At 34.2% G+C, this 21,798-nt stretch overlaps 1 protein-coding gene across 1 annotated transcript in view; it reads right to left on the bottom strand.

Annotated features, from left to right (window-relative positions):
* Positions 1–3,246: 3,246 nt before the first annotated feature.
* LOC145681792 (glycine receptor subunit alphaZ1-like) overlaps positions 3,247–21,798 on the bottom strand; it is a 28,247-nt gene continuing 9,695 nt past the window's right edge. Inside the window, exons 5-7 of the mRNA XM_081753402.1 lie at positions 18,723–18,860; positions 6,953–7,154; positions 3,247–3,307 (exon numbers count right to left, since the gene is read on the bottom strand). Coding sequence (XP_081609528.1) covers positions 3,247–3,307; positions 6,953–7,154; positions 18,723–18,860 — 401 coding nt within the window. The remainder of the gene's footprint in view (positions 3,308–6,952; positions 7,155–18,722; positions 18,861–21,798) is intronic.

The following is a 21,798-nucleotide window of genomic DNA, read 5'->3' on the forward strand; positions in this document are numbered from 1 at the left end:
AACGGAGCGGCAAAATACTTAATATTCCAAAGAATATCTTATTAAGCCCAATGAAGATGTTCCCCCAACTAATATTCCTCTTACAAATTGATCGGCCAAGATTCAGGCTAGCGTCTTTCCACATTCGCATTCCACTACTTCTAAAACGTTAGTGAATGTCCAATAAATATCAAAATTACAGCAATGATACTTCCAGGGATGATGGCAATTAATCTTATTAAGGCAAAGTAAAGTTTAACTCCCGACCGTACTTCCTCCTCCCACATCCCCTTTTCACCAACCAAAAATGAAGCCTCAGTTTCTCATAGAGAACTAGCACAAGGCGAATTGGTCTCAATAAATATCTCTTAAGAATGCTCAGTGAAACTAAAACTGAATCTTTCAGCTTATTCACACTCAAATCTCCCACGTTCTCATTCCATAAAAATTGAGAACAGGACAAAGATATGCATGGGCAATTACCTCGGACAAGGCAACTCTCCGTTTGACAAGACTTAGTCAAATACACTTCTCTTTTTCTATTCTCTTTACACTCACCCTGAACACGACAAAAGTGAGGAACAAAAATGACGAGCAGAAAGAAATAAAACTTCGCTCGACTTGAAATACAATTGGGCACAAGCAGCTTTAAACTACATTCACAAATAAACCACTTCATTCACTTCTTTTGCTGCACTTCTTTTTTGAAAAATTGGTAAATTCAATATGCGGCAACAATTCACTATTCTCATTCCCTTTTATTACACACACAAGGGTGAAATCCAATAAGGACTTTAGGTAGAATAAATCGATGTAATAAGAATCCTATTCACAGAAGTTTTCTTCTACCATAACGAACATTAATCGAATAGACGTACTCTCCCCTCTGAACAACGAAAACCAAAGGCACCTGCATGCCCCGGAAATCAACACCAAGACACCTACACGTCCTCAACACAACATAGCTAGTACGCCGTCCCTATGGACGATCGTACCGACCATGGTTCCTGGCGCCACAATCGCGTCACGGGATACACGCGCTGCGACCACGACCTTGAGGCAGTATGCAAGATTACCTCCCCTCTCTCTCTCTCCTCAAATACACTCAACTGATACAGCTCGCAACTTACAAATTCTTTCATTCTTTTTCCTCTCTTACCTTTCAGTCTTTCTTTCTTTTTTTTTTTTAAAGAAACAAAATGAAAATACACATTAATTTTAACATTCTCTTTCAAGAGAAATGCAAGGTTGACATTGATCAGATGTTTTACAATCCTTATCTTCTTATCTTCTCCTCTCGTCATAGCTCTTCGTAACGGGATCGTTACAATGAGCAATTTTGGTGTTACTATTATCAACGAATGAAGTTTGCTATTTATATGGCTATGTTTGATGGTCTAAGTATTTATATCAGTGATTGTGCAGCTTTATTTAATAATTCCATAAGTGTCTTCAGAAATAACTTTTATTCTGTAATAAAAAATATCACTATGAGAAACTCAAAGGAACATTTAACAGTATTTGACGTAATACATCGATGGATTATATAACGTAAAATTTACTGTATGTGTTATTACATTTGTTTAATAGTCAAGTGTGAATTTGAATATAATTATTCTACGTATTTATGTGCTAATTGATTTAGTGATATTTTGTGTGGAAAAAACATTAAAACTTCAAAATCACTATCTTCACCACACTTTTTATATTTCAAATGCACTCTCCCAAATTCCATTGTAATGAAAAGTTTTTATTAATAATTTGTGTGGGTTTTATACCCTGCACCAACGGCGTCTATATTATTACCAGACGTCGGCACAATATTACTATTAACCTGAATGCAGTGTGTTTTGTCTTCACTGTTATCTCACATGTTAACGTTTCCGAAACTCTAGATTGACACTTATCACAGGTAATAGTTCTTTGCGAATAGATTATGACATAGTTTTTTGGCATAGATTTGTTACCTTTCGTGCAACAGCTTTTCTGTAATATTTCCAGGAGCTGCACCATTGTGTCTGTAGCTTGGAAAGCATACAGAATTTTATGCAGTGTTGCAACCCCAAGACAGTTCGTTTTATTACTCTCGGGAACGACTCGAGATATCGATTCCTCACAAACCCCATTGGAATTGCTACGGGAAGATTTCCTGTTCACATTTCTACATTATGTCACATGGGACATCTTCTGTCTACGACTACTCTAACACATGCTCTTTTTGAATGAATTCTGTATCAAGCCTGTTAGTCGCTGGGTGCTGTGGCTTACTCCATACTGTACATTTGTTCCTTCTGCAGTCTTGTTGTTGTTGTACGTTTGTTAGTTTCTCTGAACGCACCCCATAATTTTTCAACTTTTGAGCCTCGTAACTCCCTTATTTAACAACACTGATAACCCACTGTTTGCTTATTTACTTTCACGTTTTATGTCAATTGTTTGAATGCCATAAAATGGTATACGTTCTATTTACAAAACTATAAGTGTGTGTTGAAGTGGCAACACTGCTTGTGTAACACTACTATCGTGTTCTTGATCACGTATCCCCCTCCAGTAGGTATCAGGTTACTTGCACACATTTTTCATTTTCTGTTTTTTTTTTCTTTCTTTTTGGCGTTTTTGGAGTATAACTTGGCACTGCTTCACCCGTTCACTGCGTGTTATACTGTTATACGTAGCGGGTAAACAAAGCATTTCCGCACCGAGTGATTGGCGATCCACAATTAGTCAGGATACATTTTTTATACATATCTAGCTGTCATGATTCGTGTGCGTCCCTTGTAAGTGCAATAGTACTTTCCAAATAAATAATTTATTTAAATAAAAAAGGAATTAATCTTACACTCTTATTGGTACACTCTATACTAATATTATATTCAACCTATAAAAGATATATACAGCTATAGAAACGCGCCCTTAAGCTTTGTTTACACAGTAGGAAAACCATAGATATCAATGTCTTTTGATACTTGTCAATGTCTTTACATATATAATAAGAACATGGACATCTTTCTAAAACTTAGGGTATTTTCAGTAATGTCAAAATCGAAATAAGGAAACTCTGAGCAAAATACAATTTGAAATAAGTATCAAATTATTTGCTTTGTTCTTCCCAACAACGATCGAATTCTTTGCTTTTAGTTTGTGCATGCAAGTAGTATTGGTTCAAAATGCATGTAAGATATGTAGCTACACAAATTGTAAATGTCACTGGAAACAAAAGAGCAGAAACTCGATCCTGTACACCCCACGATTGAGTGTCCGTCGTCGTTAAACATCTCTTAAAGCAGGTTGTAAACCTCTTGCAAAAGCCTCGCTTTTTCCTTTTAACCTGCAAAATAAAATTTATAAATTTAAATTAATGCATGGTATAGTAAGACATGGTATAGTAAAATACTTCAGATTAAAGCAATAAGACTTTATACCAGTTGCTCTCTGTCTCTTACGTAGGGGGTGATTATAAATGTAGCGTTGAGTTTTAAAAAACTGTATTAAAGTGTAAAAACATACAATAGCGAATAATTCATGAAAATATACACAAACTAACTCTCAGCCATAATGTTACAAATATTCGATGTGGCTTCGTTTCTTTACAAGACACCTTTCTATGCGGTAATCTCGTTGGCCTCGCACGCGTTCTAGCCTATCTCTAATAATAGTTGTAAATGCAGCTGTAATGCGATCCTGGAACTCATCCAAAGTTGGTGGTAGTAAAAGCAGATACACTGTGTCTTTCACATATTCCCAAAGGAAAAGTATCACAGACTGGCAGATCGAAAGATCTAGGGGTAATGGGAGAAGCACGAAGTCATCTTCAACACTTAGCCCATTCCAACACCAAGACACTTCTTCGTTCAAATATTGACGCACTTCAATGTGCCAATGGAGTGATACTTCATCAAGTTGGGTTTTGAAGTTCCAGGAGTTATCTTGCACTTCTATTGAATGCTGCCTGTGCGATAATTTAAAAGACACGTTTCATATTTCGAACTACATAATACTTTCTGTTGCGAAGACGTCATTTTGGAAACAACGCAATTCAATACGAGAATCCAACAGACAGTTACAATTACATCTATTTAAAACTTACATTTTGTGTTGCGTTGACGCAGTAAGATAAAGAATGGGGCTCCAGGTGTACTTGGGTCCTTACTGTTCATATATATTCTTTGGTCTGTAGGTCATTTGGCATGGCACTATCAATTATTAGATTCTGGTTTGACTACCTTGCCGAGATTGACACTATCGAAACTCAAATGTAAAGTGTTTACGTAAGGTCTAAAGTCTTAAGTGCAAGTTAATTGACATTGATTCAGGAGCAATGAATAGAAAACTATCTACAGGTCGGTTATTTATCTACAGGTCGGTTATTTATCTACAGGTCGCTTGCACTGCAAATGTCGTGTAAATATGACGATATTTATGTTGTTGAATTATTTACGGATTATTTTTTTAAACTTAGTACAACCATTCAGCGAAGGTATTCGGAAACTGAATGGAAGATTTGAACATTGAAGATTAAATATTGACAGGTAGTAGGGGAACTTCCTCGTGCAGGTAGCCTTAAGTAACTTTCTAAAGAAGATAACTTGTTCATCAATGTTTTCATCAAAAGCCAAAATGTTTAAAAGCCACTTTGAAAATAATTTTTTGGCATGGCTTGTATACTACAGCACCACCTCTATTGCTTCTCTTTATCAAGTTAAAGTATGTTATCGATACACACTTTTACTTTGTTTTTTTTACTTCTATCTTAAAAATGTAATTCTTCGAATAGACTTAAGAATTATCCTGTATAGTCAACAAAAATAATCTATTGAATGAATTCATTTTGATCCTTCAAACAAATGTACTCAATAGAAAGAAACATACTAGGGACGATTGATAGTCCCCTACAAGAAAAGGAAATCTTTCTTTCTGTAAAAAAATAATAATAATAAAAATAAGAATGCATTTCTTTCAGTTTAACGACCCATGATTATAGGCCCACTCTGTAACCAAGGGAGACGAATGATTAAGGCAAGTGATTGGTTACGAAAGAATTGGTGGAATGAGAATGTGTAAGCCACGAGAGTACCTCGAGAAAACCCACGGACACGATGTTGTTCACCACAAATTTACTTGGGCCGGGATAGAACCAGGAACCTACGCACCAGACGTAAGCCTTCCACCATTGATCCATCATGCTCCCAAGAGAATGAGTTTCTTGTACGGAAACTTTACAAATTGTTGACATCGCAAATGTTGAACTATTCCATGAAATTAATAGTTCCTACTCACATAGAGCCAATTAATCTGAAACTACTTAGTGCGTTACGAATCCTCTGGAAAAGAACTCACTTCAGTTGGTGGCAGAAATTCCTCTTGCATGTTGAGTATTTATATTATTTAATTGGCATTCTTCAAATTCACAAATGAAGATGGTAAATATAGACCTGAAGGTTTAGTGTAATCTATAATAGACTCTTCTGAAAGGTAAATGTATCTTTTCAATAACAAGAAAGACAAAATAAAATTTTATCATACCTTTTGATACTGCCAAACACTTCGTGCACTAAACAAAACAAGACCGTTTGCAGGTAGGATATTTGCAACTTGCTTTAAAGATGATTTTCTGAGTAATACCAAAACGTAGATGTACTCCACTAGTGCCATGAAAAGATACATCACACAGATGACTAGCCAAGCTTCTGCGCAGGTCACTCCCAGTGAAGGAGGGGAAGAAGCCCTTGCATATAAAATGAAATTAACTGTTATGTTCAAATATCTGTTTTCTTAGTCATTTACTCTTATATATCTAGTAATGCAAGCATATCTGCATCTACTTCTGTTACGATATCTATTTTGAGACAAAAGAGCTAAGTACCCTGTTTACAATTGTGAGAATTTAACCATTTAGAGAAAGAGGTAGGTGTTCATTTTTCTTTTTTAAAAAATGTATCAAACTGTCTAACTGTATAATATGTTTTATAGAACAATTTGATTACTTAATTACAATTATATATATATATATATATAAGTAAGGATTCAACTATCAAACAGACCTACCTACGCAAAATTTACAACAAATTAAGTACCTTTAAGAAGTACTCTATTAATCAATAAGTTTGTTTCTTTCTTGCTATAGTTAACAAGGACTTTTACATATATTACCATCAACAGTACGTCGTTGAAGATGTGACTACTCGTATGTTTAATTTATTAGTTTTTCAGGAGACGAAAAAACGTCACTATATCTATTTACAATATTATCATTTCAGACCTTCTACAAGGTGTTTTGTCTTTTAAAAACACACTTATACAGCTGCTCTTATCACAGCACGTATGGCTATAATACATTGAACTTATTGGCATACTACGAGGTATCACCTGAAGTTGGCAACAGTCGACATGCAAGTAAACGCTGTAATCGATTGTTTTTCAGCAGTCGATGTCTTGTGACGCACGAGAATTTGCTAGAACATGGGTTATTGCTTTCTTATGAGGTTTATGCCAAAAACTCAAAATCGAAAAATTGAACATATGAGGTTTCACATCTTCACTCAGTGCTAATATCTGCATCCTCTGGTTACTAACAGATTCTTATTAAGACATTATTACTAGTGAACGACCATCCCTCCGTTACTCTGTTCAATAACTTGAAAGGGTGTTTTTTTTGTAAATGATAACTAGAGTAATTATCTCGACCAGTTCCGTTAATGGAGTTAATCTGTTAACGTTTTAACAGATAACGGCGACTTTAACTGTGCCTATTTTAGGCTATATTGAGATTTTGACAACGAAGTAAACCTTAAATTGATTAATTTTACTAGGTATCAATTCGTTTTCATATTGTTTCGAAAATGTACTTGTTGCGTACCATGAAATATATTACACACAGATTTTATATTTTACCTTAGAATTGAAATTTGAGTTGCCATATATTAAAATTTGGGTATTGTACATCAATAATTGAATAAAATGCATATCAATTTACCTGTTTGCAATAAGCATAGTAATGAGCGACAGTAGACTTGTCACAAGCAGGGACATTCTACCAGGAACCATCTCTGGAGGAATAACAAAACTTCCCCAAGACAATAATACAAATATAGTACTTGGGATATATAGTTGAATCACATGACTCTTGATTTGACGTTCAAGGAGAATGTACACTCTAAGCTCTGGTAACATTATCCCTGCAATAAAACAGTCATTTTGTTGTTTATTGAAAATGAGATAGTTCGAGTATTCGAGCTTGAGAATACAAGTTTCTACAATATTCAAGACGGTGCAATTCGACGATTGTTTTAATAACTTTATCTTAATTATAAACATGAACAAACTGACTTTTCATGTCTTTTCAATTGCTGAAAATATACGGTGTGCAAATTAAGCTGAAAACTTACAGAAATAGAAAATATGTACCATGGTCTTTTGCAAGCCATAATATTCAAGAGTTTATATATTATATGACTCGCGTTCCCAGAAGAAAGTGTGTAAAGGGTGCATGGTAAATGGTAAGTGTTAGGACAAATAGTCATGTGAAATGATACATACATCATTTACCATGTTTTGGGAGGGAATCTAGAAAATTAGAAACACGACTTGAACTCAAATTGTTCAGATATATTGCAAAACATAGTAGAAAAGTAAGAAACGACAATTCGAGTACTTATTCAATTAGCAAATCCTTTTCAATTAGCAATAATCAATTACAATATACGTAGTTTGCCAGAGTTATTCAGAATGCAATGAACTTTATGGTAAAGAAAAGAAGTCATAGGTGGCTGGATATTAATGGAAATAAAAATATCTTTTTTACGATACATATTCGCAGAGGGCAAAATGAGTTACGAAATATTAAAAATAAATGACAGAGGGAAATCAGGTATGCATGGTAGCAATGAATAATCTTCGTTGCGTAGTTTGAAGTTTAATATCCTTTTCAGCATGGAGTTTATACAAGACATGGGCCTACAGCTTAACATGGGATCCATACTTGGAAAATTGAATTGATTCTGGACAAAAAAACCCGTTGGACCAATATTATACTTTTAACTATATGGATTCTGTTGATCTGATATAATCCTACGATCAACTAGACCCGTTTGGATTGTTTGAGCTGTTTGGACCGTTTAACACGGATGAACCGCTCGACCTGTTTAGACCAGTGTTTGTCAAAAAGTGGTTCTCGACCAGTTGGTAGGTCGCGGACCATTTTATAGTGGGCCGCAAGAAGTGTTTTTTTTTTTTTTATTGTGAAAATTTTATTTTGATGCAGAATCATATATTGCGAAGTACTATTCAGAAAACTAAAATTAGAAGTGTTTGTTAATGAGATGAAAACTAAGTGGTTACTCATAGCCATGCCCTATTATACAGTCAGTAGAGATACTGGGTTAGGACAGAAAGAAAGTGGGTGAGTCAAAATCTTTCACAGGGTAGGGCATTAGTCGGGAATAATGTTAGCTCTGTGTTACCTTTCTATGGAAACAATTTTTGTGCATGTGTACAATTTCATATGATACACTTACTGAGAAAAAAAAATTACATTACACTTGCTCGATCATCACTGACTGATATTCTTGTACTGACAGGGCCACTATATTCAAAAATTTGCATTACCATTTAGTTTGAAAGTGAGATATTTACAATAGACATAAAAGAAACCAACTAACTTTGATTTATTAAAATTTAAGCATCGAGCTCTATTTTGTAACATTCGTGGTCACTCGGGATTAGTGATGAAAATATTCCGATTCATAAAAACAGACTCCACTTATTCCTACATCGTTGTTTAGCCGTCATGTGAGGTGGAAAATTTTCCTCTATATTTTTCCGGAAAATTTTTCGTTCTAAACAAATTCTTAAAAAGTGAAAGATCATTTAAAGAATCTGAAAAAATGTTCATGGTTCAGAGAATTTGCAGTACTATGTAGGAACATCTGAAACAATTTTTCATAAATCGAAATATTTTATGTCTTCTATGGAAAAATTGAAAAACCTTTAATGAGTTGAAAAACTTTCATCATTTTAAAGCAAAAAGTGAAAAAAAAGCATTTTGTGAATCGGAAAACTTTATTGCTCTGTAGAAACAAGTGAAAGAAATTTTCATGGATAGAAAAATTTTCATTGTGATGTAGAAACAAGTGGAAAAACTTTCATAAGCCGGACAGTTTTTGATATTATGTATAGTGATGTTCGGTGGAAAATTTTCCCCTATATTTAACTGCACATTGAGATATAAAATTCAATTCCTGTAGAGGAAAATTAGACAGCGACAAATTATAATTTTCCAATTAGCCTTCTGGAACCAGAAAATTTTCTAATATTTCAAGTTGGGAAGTGAAAATTTACACAGTGTTTCTCTCTTTCTCTCTCTCTCTCTCTCTCTCTCTCTCTCTCTCTCTCTCTCTCTCTCTGTGTGTGTGTGTGTGTGTGTGTGTGTGTGTGTGTGTGTGTGTGTGTTTGTGTGTGAAGTGTAGGGAACATACATCGAGTTCGTAGAGAACAAATATCTCATTCCAATATTTAAAACTTAACAAAAAATCGAAAACAAACCTTTGGAAATTTATCAATTATTTGAAAAACAGAAAATTCCACTATTTCTTCACACATAGGCCTGCCTATGTAATGAAACATCTACATAAAAGTTCCTTATGAAGATTATTTTCGTAACAGAAAATAAGAAGAAATGCTTTGATTACACTAGTTAACAAATTTAAACTTTTTGTTTGTTACATGAGAAAAATCACCTGATCTTAACGGTACTATTTGCGATGAATTCGAATATGCACTCGGTTTCTCTCCATCACGTACAGTTTTCCCGTAACAGAGGGATTTTCGGGAAATTCCCTCAAAAATTTCCCTTTTTCAGATATTTTATTCCCCTAGCTCCTGTCCCCTTACATATAGTAACATAGAAATTATACCTAAGTATACCTTGATTTATATTTAATAAACCCTAAAAGTTTCGTAAAAATCGCTTTGTTCTTTCTAGAGAAATAAAGATATTTGTATGTATACTGTGTGCACTGTTTATTGCACCTGATAGTAATGCTTTCAGATCTCCTGAGTTGGGGTAAAAACGATTTGCTTTATTACTACAAACAAAGACATAAAAATGAATATTTACAATAGTCAACAACACACTTGTATTGCTCTCTGTAAATTAGAAACGTGTATAAAAAAAGAATGTACTTCCAACGTATATTTTTTTTAAACGTACAGTATATGTATATCTTAATACATATATATACAATTCTCCAAGTTTTTTCGTTTTGTTCATGAAATGGTTATCAATATTTGTTATGAAATGTAACAGAATGCAAAAGAACTTCCACTTCCCGAGCCCCCTACCAACTGGGAAGAGATATGGCCAAAAGACTCTGATGATGGTCATGACCTTGATGAACCATCGACATCAACATGTACATCCAAGGATCCAACGTTCATCCCTGACTGTGTTCGCGAGCCACATTTCATCCGGCAATGTGAACTTAATGACGTAGTCCGTGATTTGCACCTGACAAAACAAGAGGCGGAACTTCTGGGATCAAGGCTCCAGCAGTGGAACTTATTGGATGCAGAAACGAACATATCAGTGTACAGGAAAAGGCATGTTCAATTTTCAAGCTATTTCTCAATGCAAGATAATGTGTGCGTATGTACGGATATAAATGGGTTGATGGCGGAGCTAGGAATTCCTTACGTTCCAGAAGAATGGAGATTATTTATCGACGCGTCAAAGGTCAGCCTTAAAGCTGTCCTTTTACATAATGGAAATAAGAAACCTTCTATACCACTTGCGCACTCAGTGAAGATTAAGGAATCCTATGACACCATGTCAACTTTGCTAAATCTTATAAATTACAAGGACCATTGTTGGCAAATATGTTGTGATCTCAAGGTAGTTGGTATTTTATTAGGACTGCAGTGCGGTTACACGAAGTAGCAATGTTTTTTATGTTTATGGGATAGCCGAGCTGATGACAAACATTATGAAGTGAAGGAATGGGAACCTAGAGTGAATTACGTACCTGGAGAATGCAACGTCAAATACGCTCCTTTGGTAGATCCTAATAAGATATTACTACCGCCACTTCATATCAAGTTAGGACTTATGAAAAACTTTGTCAAAGCCATGGACACATCTGGTGAAGGTTTCAAGTATTTGCGAGATAAGTTCCCTAACCTGAATGATGCTAAGATATTAGCGGGAGTGTTTATTGGTCCCCAAATTAGGAAATTAATGCTTGATGATAGCTTTGACAGCAAGTTAAACAGTGCTGAGCTAGCTGCCTGGACAGCATTTAAGTGTGTTGTGCGCAACTTTCTGGGCAATAACAAAGCTGAGTTACACAGAAATCGTACAGGACATGATACAGAAATACGAAGAGTTGAGTTGTAGGATGTCTTTAAAAATCCACTTTTTGCACTCCCACCTCAGCTTCTTTCCTGCTAACCTAGGTGCTCTCAGCGACGAACAGGGGGAAAGATTCCACCAAGATATAATGGCAATGGAGAAAAGGTACCAGGTACGATGGGATCCTTCAATGATGGGGGACTATTGTTGGGGTCTTGTTAGAGAATGCAACATTTCTTACAAAAGAAGGAAGTAGTGTACGTTTTTGTAACCCAATGGAAGTTTCATATATTGTGATAGTTTTGATTGTCTTTTCATGACCTTTTGGTACATTTGTATTATTGTTTATTGTAAATTGTCACACTTGTAAATTATATTGTATTATATTTTATATATGTGTTTGTGGTAATAAAGCAAAACGTTTTACCTCAACTTAAGAGATCTGAAAGCATTACTATAAGGTGCAATAAACAGTACACACAGTATACATACAAACATATTTATTTCTCTAGAAAGAATAAAGCGATTATTACGAAACTTGGAGGGTTTGTTAAATATGAATCAAGGTATACTTAGATATAATTTCTATGTTAGTATATGCAAGGGGACAAGATCTTGGGGTGTAAAATAAACGAAAAGGGAAATTTTTTAGGGATTTTCCCAAAAATCCCTCTGTTACGGGAAAACTGTACGTGATGGAGAGAAACCGAGTGCATATTCGAATTCAGCGCAAAAAGTTCCTTTAAGAACAGGTATTTCCTTTTATATAACAAAACCTTTGTTAACTAGTGTTATTATTGTGTTTAACACTCGTAAATCATAATTTCAATATTGGAATTTTGTATAATCAACATCTTAAAACAGATATTTGTGTTACTTTCTAAAATGGAATGATGCTACTTTCTTAAAAGGTATTTGGCTAGTGTTGGTACATAAAATAATTAATTATCTTAAACTATCTGGAATTGTACTATAAATCAAACTAATGTGTTCACTCTTATGTATAACCAGAACTCTTTATTCTACCTTTTAATCGTATCCTTGTTATTAAATCTTTTCACATGAATCTCTTTTGATTCCAACTAATTCATATACTTATATAATCTTTTTACTCTATGTCCTTACGACATATATCTTCATACATCTTGTTTCTTGCTAATCTTGTTTATCTTAACAACCTTCGATTATTTGACATTAACCTTAGGCACATCGGCATGTGCAAACTTTTGTGACATTTCCTGCCAACAATTTGTATTGTAAAACTACCATTATTATGTGTAAAAATGTATTGGAAATAATGACGATTCGATAGAACAAGTACATACATATATAAAAAAGAAATATGTTTTTTTATTTTGCAAATTAAAATGAAATTACTTGTTGCTTTTAGAACGCAGCGCTAATATAGCAGCTTTTAACGTTTCTTTTATTATTTTATTGGAAGAACAACTACACAAATCAGATCACGGATGATAGTTACACTTCTATTTTTGTTACAAAATCAAAAGAAATATTTTTCATTAAAAAAAGAACGAGAAAAAGAGCAAGAGCAATACTTCCACATCCAACCAGAGAGTCAGAGTTCAGGGAAAGAGGAAGTTTGGTCTCGGTCTCTGATCGATTGGTGGCGAATTGTGATTGTGGTTTATCACTACGCGACATCGATGCCCGTATTGGATTTAATGAGCCATCAGCGCAGCTTATGGATTGCATGGTTCATGAGGAGAGTATGCGGTGACAAATACCAACGACCGCAACATACCGCGAACCGTCAGAAAAGGATATCTGGTATGGTTTTATTGGATAGGACAGCCACATGCCGCATAGTCCAGTGTGAGACAGCGCTCAGTGTTCACGCAAATAAAGTTTGAAATCGTCTCGTAGAGCACGACATATTCGTACGGTCCCCATTAATGTTATTTCCACTGACTGCATAGCATAGTATATGTGAGTGTATAAGGGTATCGCGAACATAGTGTTAGAGAGTCGAATAGCAGGACCTCCTGTTCTCATGCGAATTCTACTTGTTTTCAGCTTCATAATGGCTGCAACTTTATTTGGTGTGATCGTGACATTAGACTGGGCGAAGTCTGCATTTTGCATAGCCTCTTTGACCGACACTTGATGTAGCTGTATGGAATGCCGCTGAATTCCATGCCCGTTAGTGTCTCCTGACATTTGACCAGGCAACAGTATATTGACGAAGTGTTGGACTCAAAGTTTAATGGGCCAAACGGATCAAATGGTCAAAACAAGTCATATGAATCATGTTCCAAACTGGTCATACGAGCCAACAATCCAAATAAGTATACGATCTTAAGTTCGCATTCGACCAGGTAAAATAGGATGCATCGGGTAACCGGGCGGGCAGGTACCCGTTCACCCGATAACGCCGAGCATCTATCAGTATCAGATGAGTTTCTACCGAAAATCAAACTGGCTCTCTGGCAATAAAATGCTAATCATGTTACAACGGTACTGCTCCACCAAGTAATTTTGATGCTTCCAGTTAGGAACATGGACAGGAACGTAAAATAGGCTCAAGACAAACGAAAGCAAATGGCTCTTTTTGTAGACGTAACTCACTACTAATACCGGAAATTTGGCTCAGACAGAATAAGAAAAAATATTTGAACAGAGGAATCAAATTTGAGCAATAGGGAATACTATGATGTATGAAATATTTTACAATTATTTAAGGAACGAAAGGTTCTGTCTTTTGCAAGTTTTATTACATCATAATCAGGGAGTGGCTGTATTTGATATTTATATCTGAAAATGTCAAAAGAAACAAAGGAGAATACAGAAGTAACTCCATACAGAGATCAGGAGACAAAAAATAAATCTATAAAGAAGCTTAAGGAAACTAAGCAAAAGTTTGCCTATTATTATTTTTCGGTGACAACTAGCTATTGGGCACTTCAAATGAGTTTATTTTTATTGTGAATTAGAGATACTCAACTTTCAAGCACATGGGTGATCGAAGAGGAGACATCAGCAATCAAGCGCCTAGGTTTAATCTTATTATATATTTTATCATACATGTATTTTATCAATCAATCATCATTACAGAAATTAATTGTAGCTAAATCATCATAAATATACTTTTCAAAATAAACTTAAATTACAAGCATTAACCCTTATTAATTAATAAAAAGTTACTCATGTTTCAAGACAAAAATAACTCTCAGTATATGTGTATATCACAATATGATACACCCTGTGGGTGTTATAGTACCAAAGGGGATCTATCTGAATACTAAATGTTAAGAATAAAAAATATATAGTCACATAAAGAATTAAAATAATTTGATATCACAGGAAATATTTTATAGGTTAAAATGTGATGACTTATTATATATAATACTGTTTATCAGATTGATATTTTGTCTTTCTTAGGAGTTAGGCTTGAGACCGATATTCATCCGCCATTTTTAACATCACCGTTTCACTACATGAATTTTTACATTTAATTCATAACGCTATAAAATAGTTGTTAGTGACATTTTTAGTGCTATAGTTGGTTTGGACCTAGGCCTGTACCTCAAAATATAAATCCTAAATTGAGGTTATAACAAATATGTTACTTAACCTGGGAATTGTATGTTAAAAGGAAATTTGGCATGTAATTTACTGTTATTCACCAGTATTTTTCAGTATTATTCAACATTACTTTATCTTTTTGTCGAAGTGAATATTATTATTTATTGAGCAGTCTGTTAAGTAAGTTTTCTTAAATTTTCTTATGAGGATTTCCCTATCATGTAGTTTTTTTCGTACGTGTATTAGTCTGAATATGTTCATGTGTATTTATTTATTATCTTGTAGTATCAGAATGTATTTTCCTTATACTCCTATTTCTTTTGCCTGAAAAATATGTGACACAATAAAAAGAAGTACGTCTCTACATTGAAACAAGTGAATGATGATTAAAAAATCAGCTATAATGAAAATTTAACAGAAAAACCTAACAGAAAATAGAATGATTACTTGAGAAGTGAAGTAAATTTAAAATGTTATATATTACAAACTTCCTACTTATGCCTAAATCCTAATTCCTACTTCAAGGTATCCACATGCTCAGATTTCTTTTATGATTGGTTTTTGAAATGCTCATAAAGTAATTGCAGAAGCAAAGTGATAATTAGCAAGAAACCTCACAGCAATATGTTAGAATTGATCTTCAAAATGCATAATATACTTCGTATGTTTCTTGTATATTTCCAACAAGAGAAGAAGATATATATATATACATTTTATTGTTTAATGAGACTTAGTAAAGACAAAACATGTTAAGCACATTTTATGACCATGTATCATGAACATCCCAACCAATTACAAGTAGGGGAGAGGGGGTACATTTGAACATCTGTTTTCGAATATTCGTTTTTGCTTCCAAACACTCAGTAAATTTCCTTATAGAACTGTAAAAAAGCTAAATATAATATACTTTATATTTGTCATAAAATAGAGTACTTTGTTTGATCTTGTCATTCTATGCAAGGGCGCAGGGGGTGTCGTTCAAATGTACCCCCTTGGGGGGTAGATTGAAACAAGCATGGGGTAGATTTGAACATACGTGAGGCAGTTTTGAACAAACCATTATTTTACTACAATAATCGTTATTTTCAGGATGAATTCGTTTATGAACAACAAGGCTAATGTAACAAAGCAGCATTAACGGTTTAAGGCACAAGAATTAACCAATCGCGTATGGCAAGAAAATAATAATAATACTAATAATTGCTTAAACATATATGCAGGCCCGTATTTGTATATTGTGCGCCTCTGGGCTCTAAATAATTTGCCTCCCCCTTCGAAAACACATCTGAATTGAGTTGAATTCATAGTTTTTGGGGTCGCTGATATGAATAGTGACAGTTTTAATCCAATTCAACTTCAAGGTCATACTCAACTCCCGAGTGAGGCGGGCGAGAGTTTAAAAGTAATCGAAAACGACAGATATTAGTGTTGAATTCATTGTTTTCGAGGTCGCTGAGTTTAAAGGTATCAGTTTTCATGATGTTCAAGTTCATCCTCACCCCTTGGGGTGACAGTAGGAGAGGATGACTTTTCTAAAAATAATCAGCTAGCTAATTAGTAACTACTGTAATTAGAGCGAATTAAACATTTTCTCGCTCTTGTGCGGGACTCTGAGTGTGGTAGTGTTAAATATAACTTTATTGTGATTTTTTTAAAAAAAAATCCAAAATGTTGCTGCCCCCTAAATCGTGACGTCCTGTGCTCGAGCACAGAATAGCACTTATCTAAATACGGGCCTGCATATATGTTGTACGTTATACGTTACACACACACACACACACACACATGAAAAGGATATGTGGACAACATATCTATAGGCGTAGGTGTGATCTAAAGAACACTTTAAAAAAATATGATCATCGAAGCATATCTGTAAAAATATTATTATGATTCACTTTTTAATTTAGCTCGTCATACCTGATAGGTTTAATGGAAAACCTATTACTACTAGCAATCTAAGAGATCTAAGAAATTACGTTTTTTCACTACTAACCGGGTACTGGACACGAAATTTATTCTACCCTAAAATTCTGCAAATCAACGTAAAATGTCAGAATTTTTGCAGTACGCTTTGTCTCTCTAGAAGTTGCGGGATTAGAAAGTCTACACACAATATCAGCAGTTGGCACTGAACATTTGTCTTCCTTGTCTGAGAACACAAACATGTTGCTGGTACTTATAAGTTTCAGAAAAGTATAGGCAGAACAATGTTCAAATGTGCCCCCTAATTTTTGTTCAAAACTGCCCCAACCGGCATGACCAAGCAGAATTTGGTAATATCCAGATAGTACAAACTATTGTGAAATACAAAGGGCAACATTAGATAAGTAAATTAATGTACTTGCTTCTGCAATGAATGGCAAATAATATCAAAACACAGGCTTCTGGCAAAAATCTTACAAAACTTCAGAAAAATTCGAACTTCCACCCCACAAATGTAACAAAGTACTGCTGTTCATCAACAGTTACACTAAAATTGCAGATAACAGTTGACCGTCACGCAACGCAGTTTTGCCAAACTAAAAATTTTGAAACCACCGGATATGCTATTATTTCTAGCCTGTTATCTTAAATGTTCAAAGGTACCCCCTGTTCAAATGTACCCCCCTCTCCCCTATTGCTTTACGGAGTTGTTTTCTCACATTGGATAACAAATGTGTTCGACAATAGCTTGGAATTAATCTATTAATTCCTTACTTTTCACTTCACATTATGTGAAAATAGGTACTTAAATTTTGAATAGGGTCTCAAGAGAACTGATTCGAAGCACAATTTATACCAACCCCATGCTTGACTCAATAAGCAACCAGAAAAGGTATCAAACACAACGCGTTGGTTGAGTCCTCTATTGTTTAGATTAGGACATACATACATCTAAAATAGCTCTTCCAAGATTACGTTGACTATAGGCTGCCCTATATTATTTCTAACTAATTATTTAAAGGCATCTGATAGGTTCCATTTTTTACATACAAAATGGTTGAAGCGACTTTTTCGCACTTTCTTCATCGTAAGTTTACCTTCTCTCTAGGTTCACTGTCATTCCTAACTCCACCAGTTTGTCATTTATCATTTCACTCTTTTACTACTCGTTCTCAGTTCTTTTAGATTGCTTCCTTAATTCTGTTATTCCGCGAAACAAATGATTGTAGGAGATCATTTTAATATTATCTGATGAATGTATCCACCATTATGTTTAACCTGACTCGGATATGTTGTTAACTGTTACCATCACAACTAAATCTCAGTCAGTAAAACCCTAATCACTGATGCTATTTCTGGAAGTCACTACTACTTTTATGAAGACCTTACCAGAATCAATGTATCATTGCATATTGTATTTAGTCATCAGTTTCCTTCTCGAATTGCCCAGGTATGATGCATTCAATATCAAACATTACTCATCCCTTATACTTTCAAGATCAAGTATTTCGTTTCAGTAACATTAATTTGGACTTAATATTAATTGCTATTAACATTAGCATTGCTTTAAAAAGCAACTTTGAAACGTGTCAGCCAAAGACACTAAAATATGTTTCGCGAGCGCGGAAAAATTCCTGGAGATAATTCGCATCTTGTCTGTAGATTTGTTTAATTTATATGAAAGCGAATCAAGTATTATTACAAATGAAAGTGAAATTATAAACAGCACTAAATTATTGGAAAAATAAATAATTCTTAAGTGAAAATATTTATTCTGCCCTAACTAAACCTGCTTTAGTTTAAAAACGTATTTTGTCCTGAAGTACCTTGGAAATTAAAAACCTAATAATTAAAAAAACGCTATAATACACTAGCACACACTAAAAATAATTTGCTCAAATATTTTGTTTCTATTTGTAAAGATAATAGTTACCTCCTGCAACTTTTTTCAGGATAGTCTCTGGTTTTGAACAAATTCGAACGGAGTAAAGAGGCAATGAAAGTTCCATTTTCTTAACGCCATTTTTTGCTGCCCAGATAAGATTAGAATTCTCATTTTTGTGCACACCAACTGAAAGAAAAAATGATTTAATGAAACACTTTTTATACGATAATGTGTGACTGTCTCTTACCAGTAAATATGTCTACGAAAGAAAGAAAGAAAGAAATGACGCGAAATAGTGAGGTATGATTGTTATTCTATTATTAGTAGATATTATAGTTAAATTTTATTTTATTCATAATAATTGATTATGTAAAAATAATTTTGAAAATTTGTAGAATTTAAATTCATATACCTGGCTGAGCTAAAGTCATATAGGGCTAGTCTAGAGGCTAGCACATGTGCCTACAATACAATTGATCCTGGATTCAATTCCTGGCGGAAGAACACCAAAAAAATAAGTTCTCGGGAATTGACTCTCATTAATCATCCATCTTCTCTTGACTAAAAAACAAAAGCAGTTAAACTAAAATAGAGAAAACATTTCCTTTTCTCACTGAGGTAAACAAAATAATATGCGCGAGGACAATTCTCATGATTATATTTCGAGGAAATTTATAAAAATAATTTTACGGAGATAAAACACATGTAATTCGTTGCTAACAATAGCAGCCTCAATGATACGCTAATAATTAAGAAACAAAGCTGATACTTGATCGCTTTCCTACGAGTCTCTTATAAGAAATTATGAGGAACGTAGTGGACACTACAATTAATGAGATAAAATAGCCCAAGATTATCATCAACTGTTTAAGCCTAAGTTTCATAAAATTATTGTTTAAAATATTTAAGTTTTTGTTTTCAGAGTTGAAGATATTTCTTGTGAATAAAGAAACATAATTATTCATTTTATTTCATGTCCTGCTTTCACAGAGTATTTCGGGTAATTCAGTCAGCAACTACAAGCTCCTTATGTTCTGTTTACACTTTCTGTGTTTTGTCATGTTTAATAGGACAATTATTAATTCCTCTGTCGCTTTTCCTTACTGATCCACATCTTGAAAAAAGTTGTATTTATAATAGTGTATTTTCAATTTAAATGTAGTATTAGCCATTTCAACTGCTAACCCAATACACAACACAAGTTGAATGGTTTATGACAAAATGGCATTTTCCCAATAGAATTTCTGTTGTGTAATAGTGTCACAAATTCCAGTTGTAAATTCAATTTCTGCAGGTTATTAGGTTCTACAAAATAGAACCTAATAACTTTATGAAATCTTTGCTATAAGTGATTTAAGTCATAATTAACAACTCAAATTAACCTTTAACATATTTGTTTCATTTATTTTGGTTTGGATAGTAATTACCCGTTCTTAGAATGCAAAGGTACTATGTCCAATTTTAGAAATTTTACAGGAGAGAAAAAAAAATTAACTCTTTATTTGCCCCTACTATCACGTAAGACAAAGTATCTTCCACTTGAGACGATGATGACACGTTGTTGTAGAAGGGATAATACTCTTGATTAATTACTCCGATATTTAACGTAGACGTTGGGTCAGCTTTCTTAGCTGATGATATTGCATGTGGATTGTTGAACAATTGAGGAACTCCAAAATGAATTGGTCTCCCAGTACGGTCATGAACATGAATTTCACGTAAGCTATTCTCTGAAATTCTTTCTTTGAATTAAATTGAGTAAGGTCTACTTTTCTCAAATCCTAACCACTTGATACGCCTTCAATTTATTTTGTTGTTCATTGTACCCTTCGTTCTGTTCTTTATAGCCATACTAGCATCTTTATTGTAGTCCTTGAAATGTTTAGGTTACAAACGAGTAACTCGTAGGGATGTTTTCTACGAGCACCAACAATGACAACTTCCCATTCATGACTCGTGAAAACTTTTTGATGCTGCCTTGCTCTTTCACTTGAGAATGAATTGAATCAGCTTCTAAGTGGCTGTGATACTTCTCCATGAATTTCAAGTCAATACTGTTCAGGATTCGATGATTCGTTTATACTTCATCTGGTTTATACTTGGTTTCTGAACATGATTATTGTAAAGATGTGGGAGATTTTGTTTCCTTTGCTGAATAACATTACACTGAAGTATTCTTAAGCATAATCGCATATGTTTAGTGCTTTCTTCTCTAATCTATTATATAAAAGAGAACGCACAAATCCTTTGTTAGCTCATCACGCTAATACGGCTGAACCAATTTCTTTCATTTTTGGGGGGTTATTAGGATTTGGACCCTAGATGGTTTTTATCATATCACTTTAATTTTTAATTACCAGTGTCTTGAGATAATTGACCATTCAAGTGTCCATAACGTACAAATCCTTTGTTAGTTCATCATAGGTATAAAAATAAACGTATTTATATGCAACCCGCATGACCGTGTCACTCGGCGGGTTAACATAAATGACAGGCGATATAATGTTAACATTTACTGGAATCTACTATGGTTTTTATCATATCACTTGAAAGCGAAAAAGTAAAAATTATCTAAGTAACAAAGTTTATTGCGTTCCGGGGTGACCGCAGCGAAGCGGGGCGGGTTAACATAAATGACAGGCGATATAATGTTAACATTTACTGCAATCTTCTATGGTTTTTATCATATCACTTGAAAGCGAAAAAGTAAAAATTATCTAAGTAACAAAGTTTATTGCGTTCCGGGGTGACCGCAGCGAAGCGGGGTGAACGCTGCTAGTGTGTGATAAAGAACAAAATTATGAATTTTCAAAAGCTGAAACAAATTTTGGAATCATTGTTCTTCGTAGAGCTGTTTAGTACCATTTACCGTGCTTAATTAGAATAATACAAGACATAATTTACTGAATACTGATGCACAAGGTTCTATGTGTCATATTTGGATGAATATTCAGGAATCAAAGTTCTATATCCGGGACATGCAACCGTTGTGCTCTAAGAAAAATTCTTTCAGAAGACATAAAACATATCTGTTGTAGACAATGACGATGTCGTATGATTTCTTATCGCCATAAGAAAGAGCACATAATGCGACATCTATACGCGGCCCTATAAAAAGATCAAT

Source organism: Thermobia domestica, chromosome 3, assembly GCF_964235325.1.
Source record: "Thermobia domestica chromosome 3, izTheDome1.hap1.1, whole genome shotgun sequence".
Lineage (NCBI taxonomy): Eukaryota > Metazoa > Arthropoda > Insecta > Zygentoma > Lepismatidae > Thermobia > Thermobia domestica.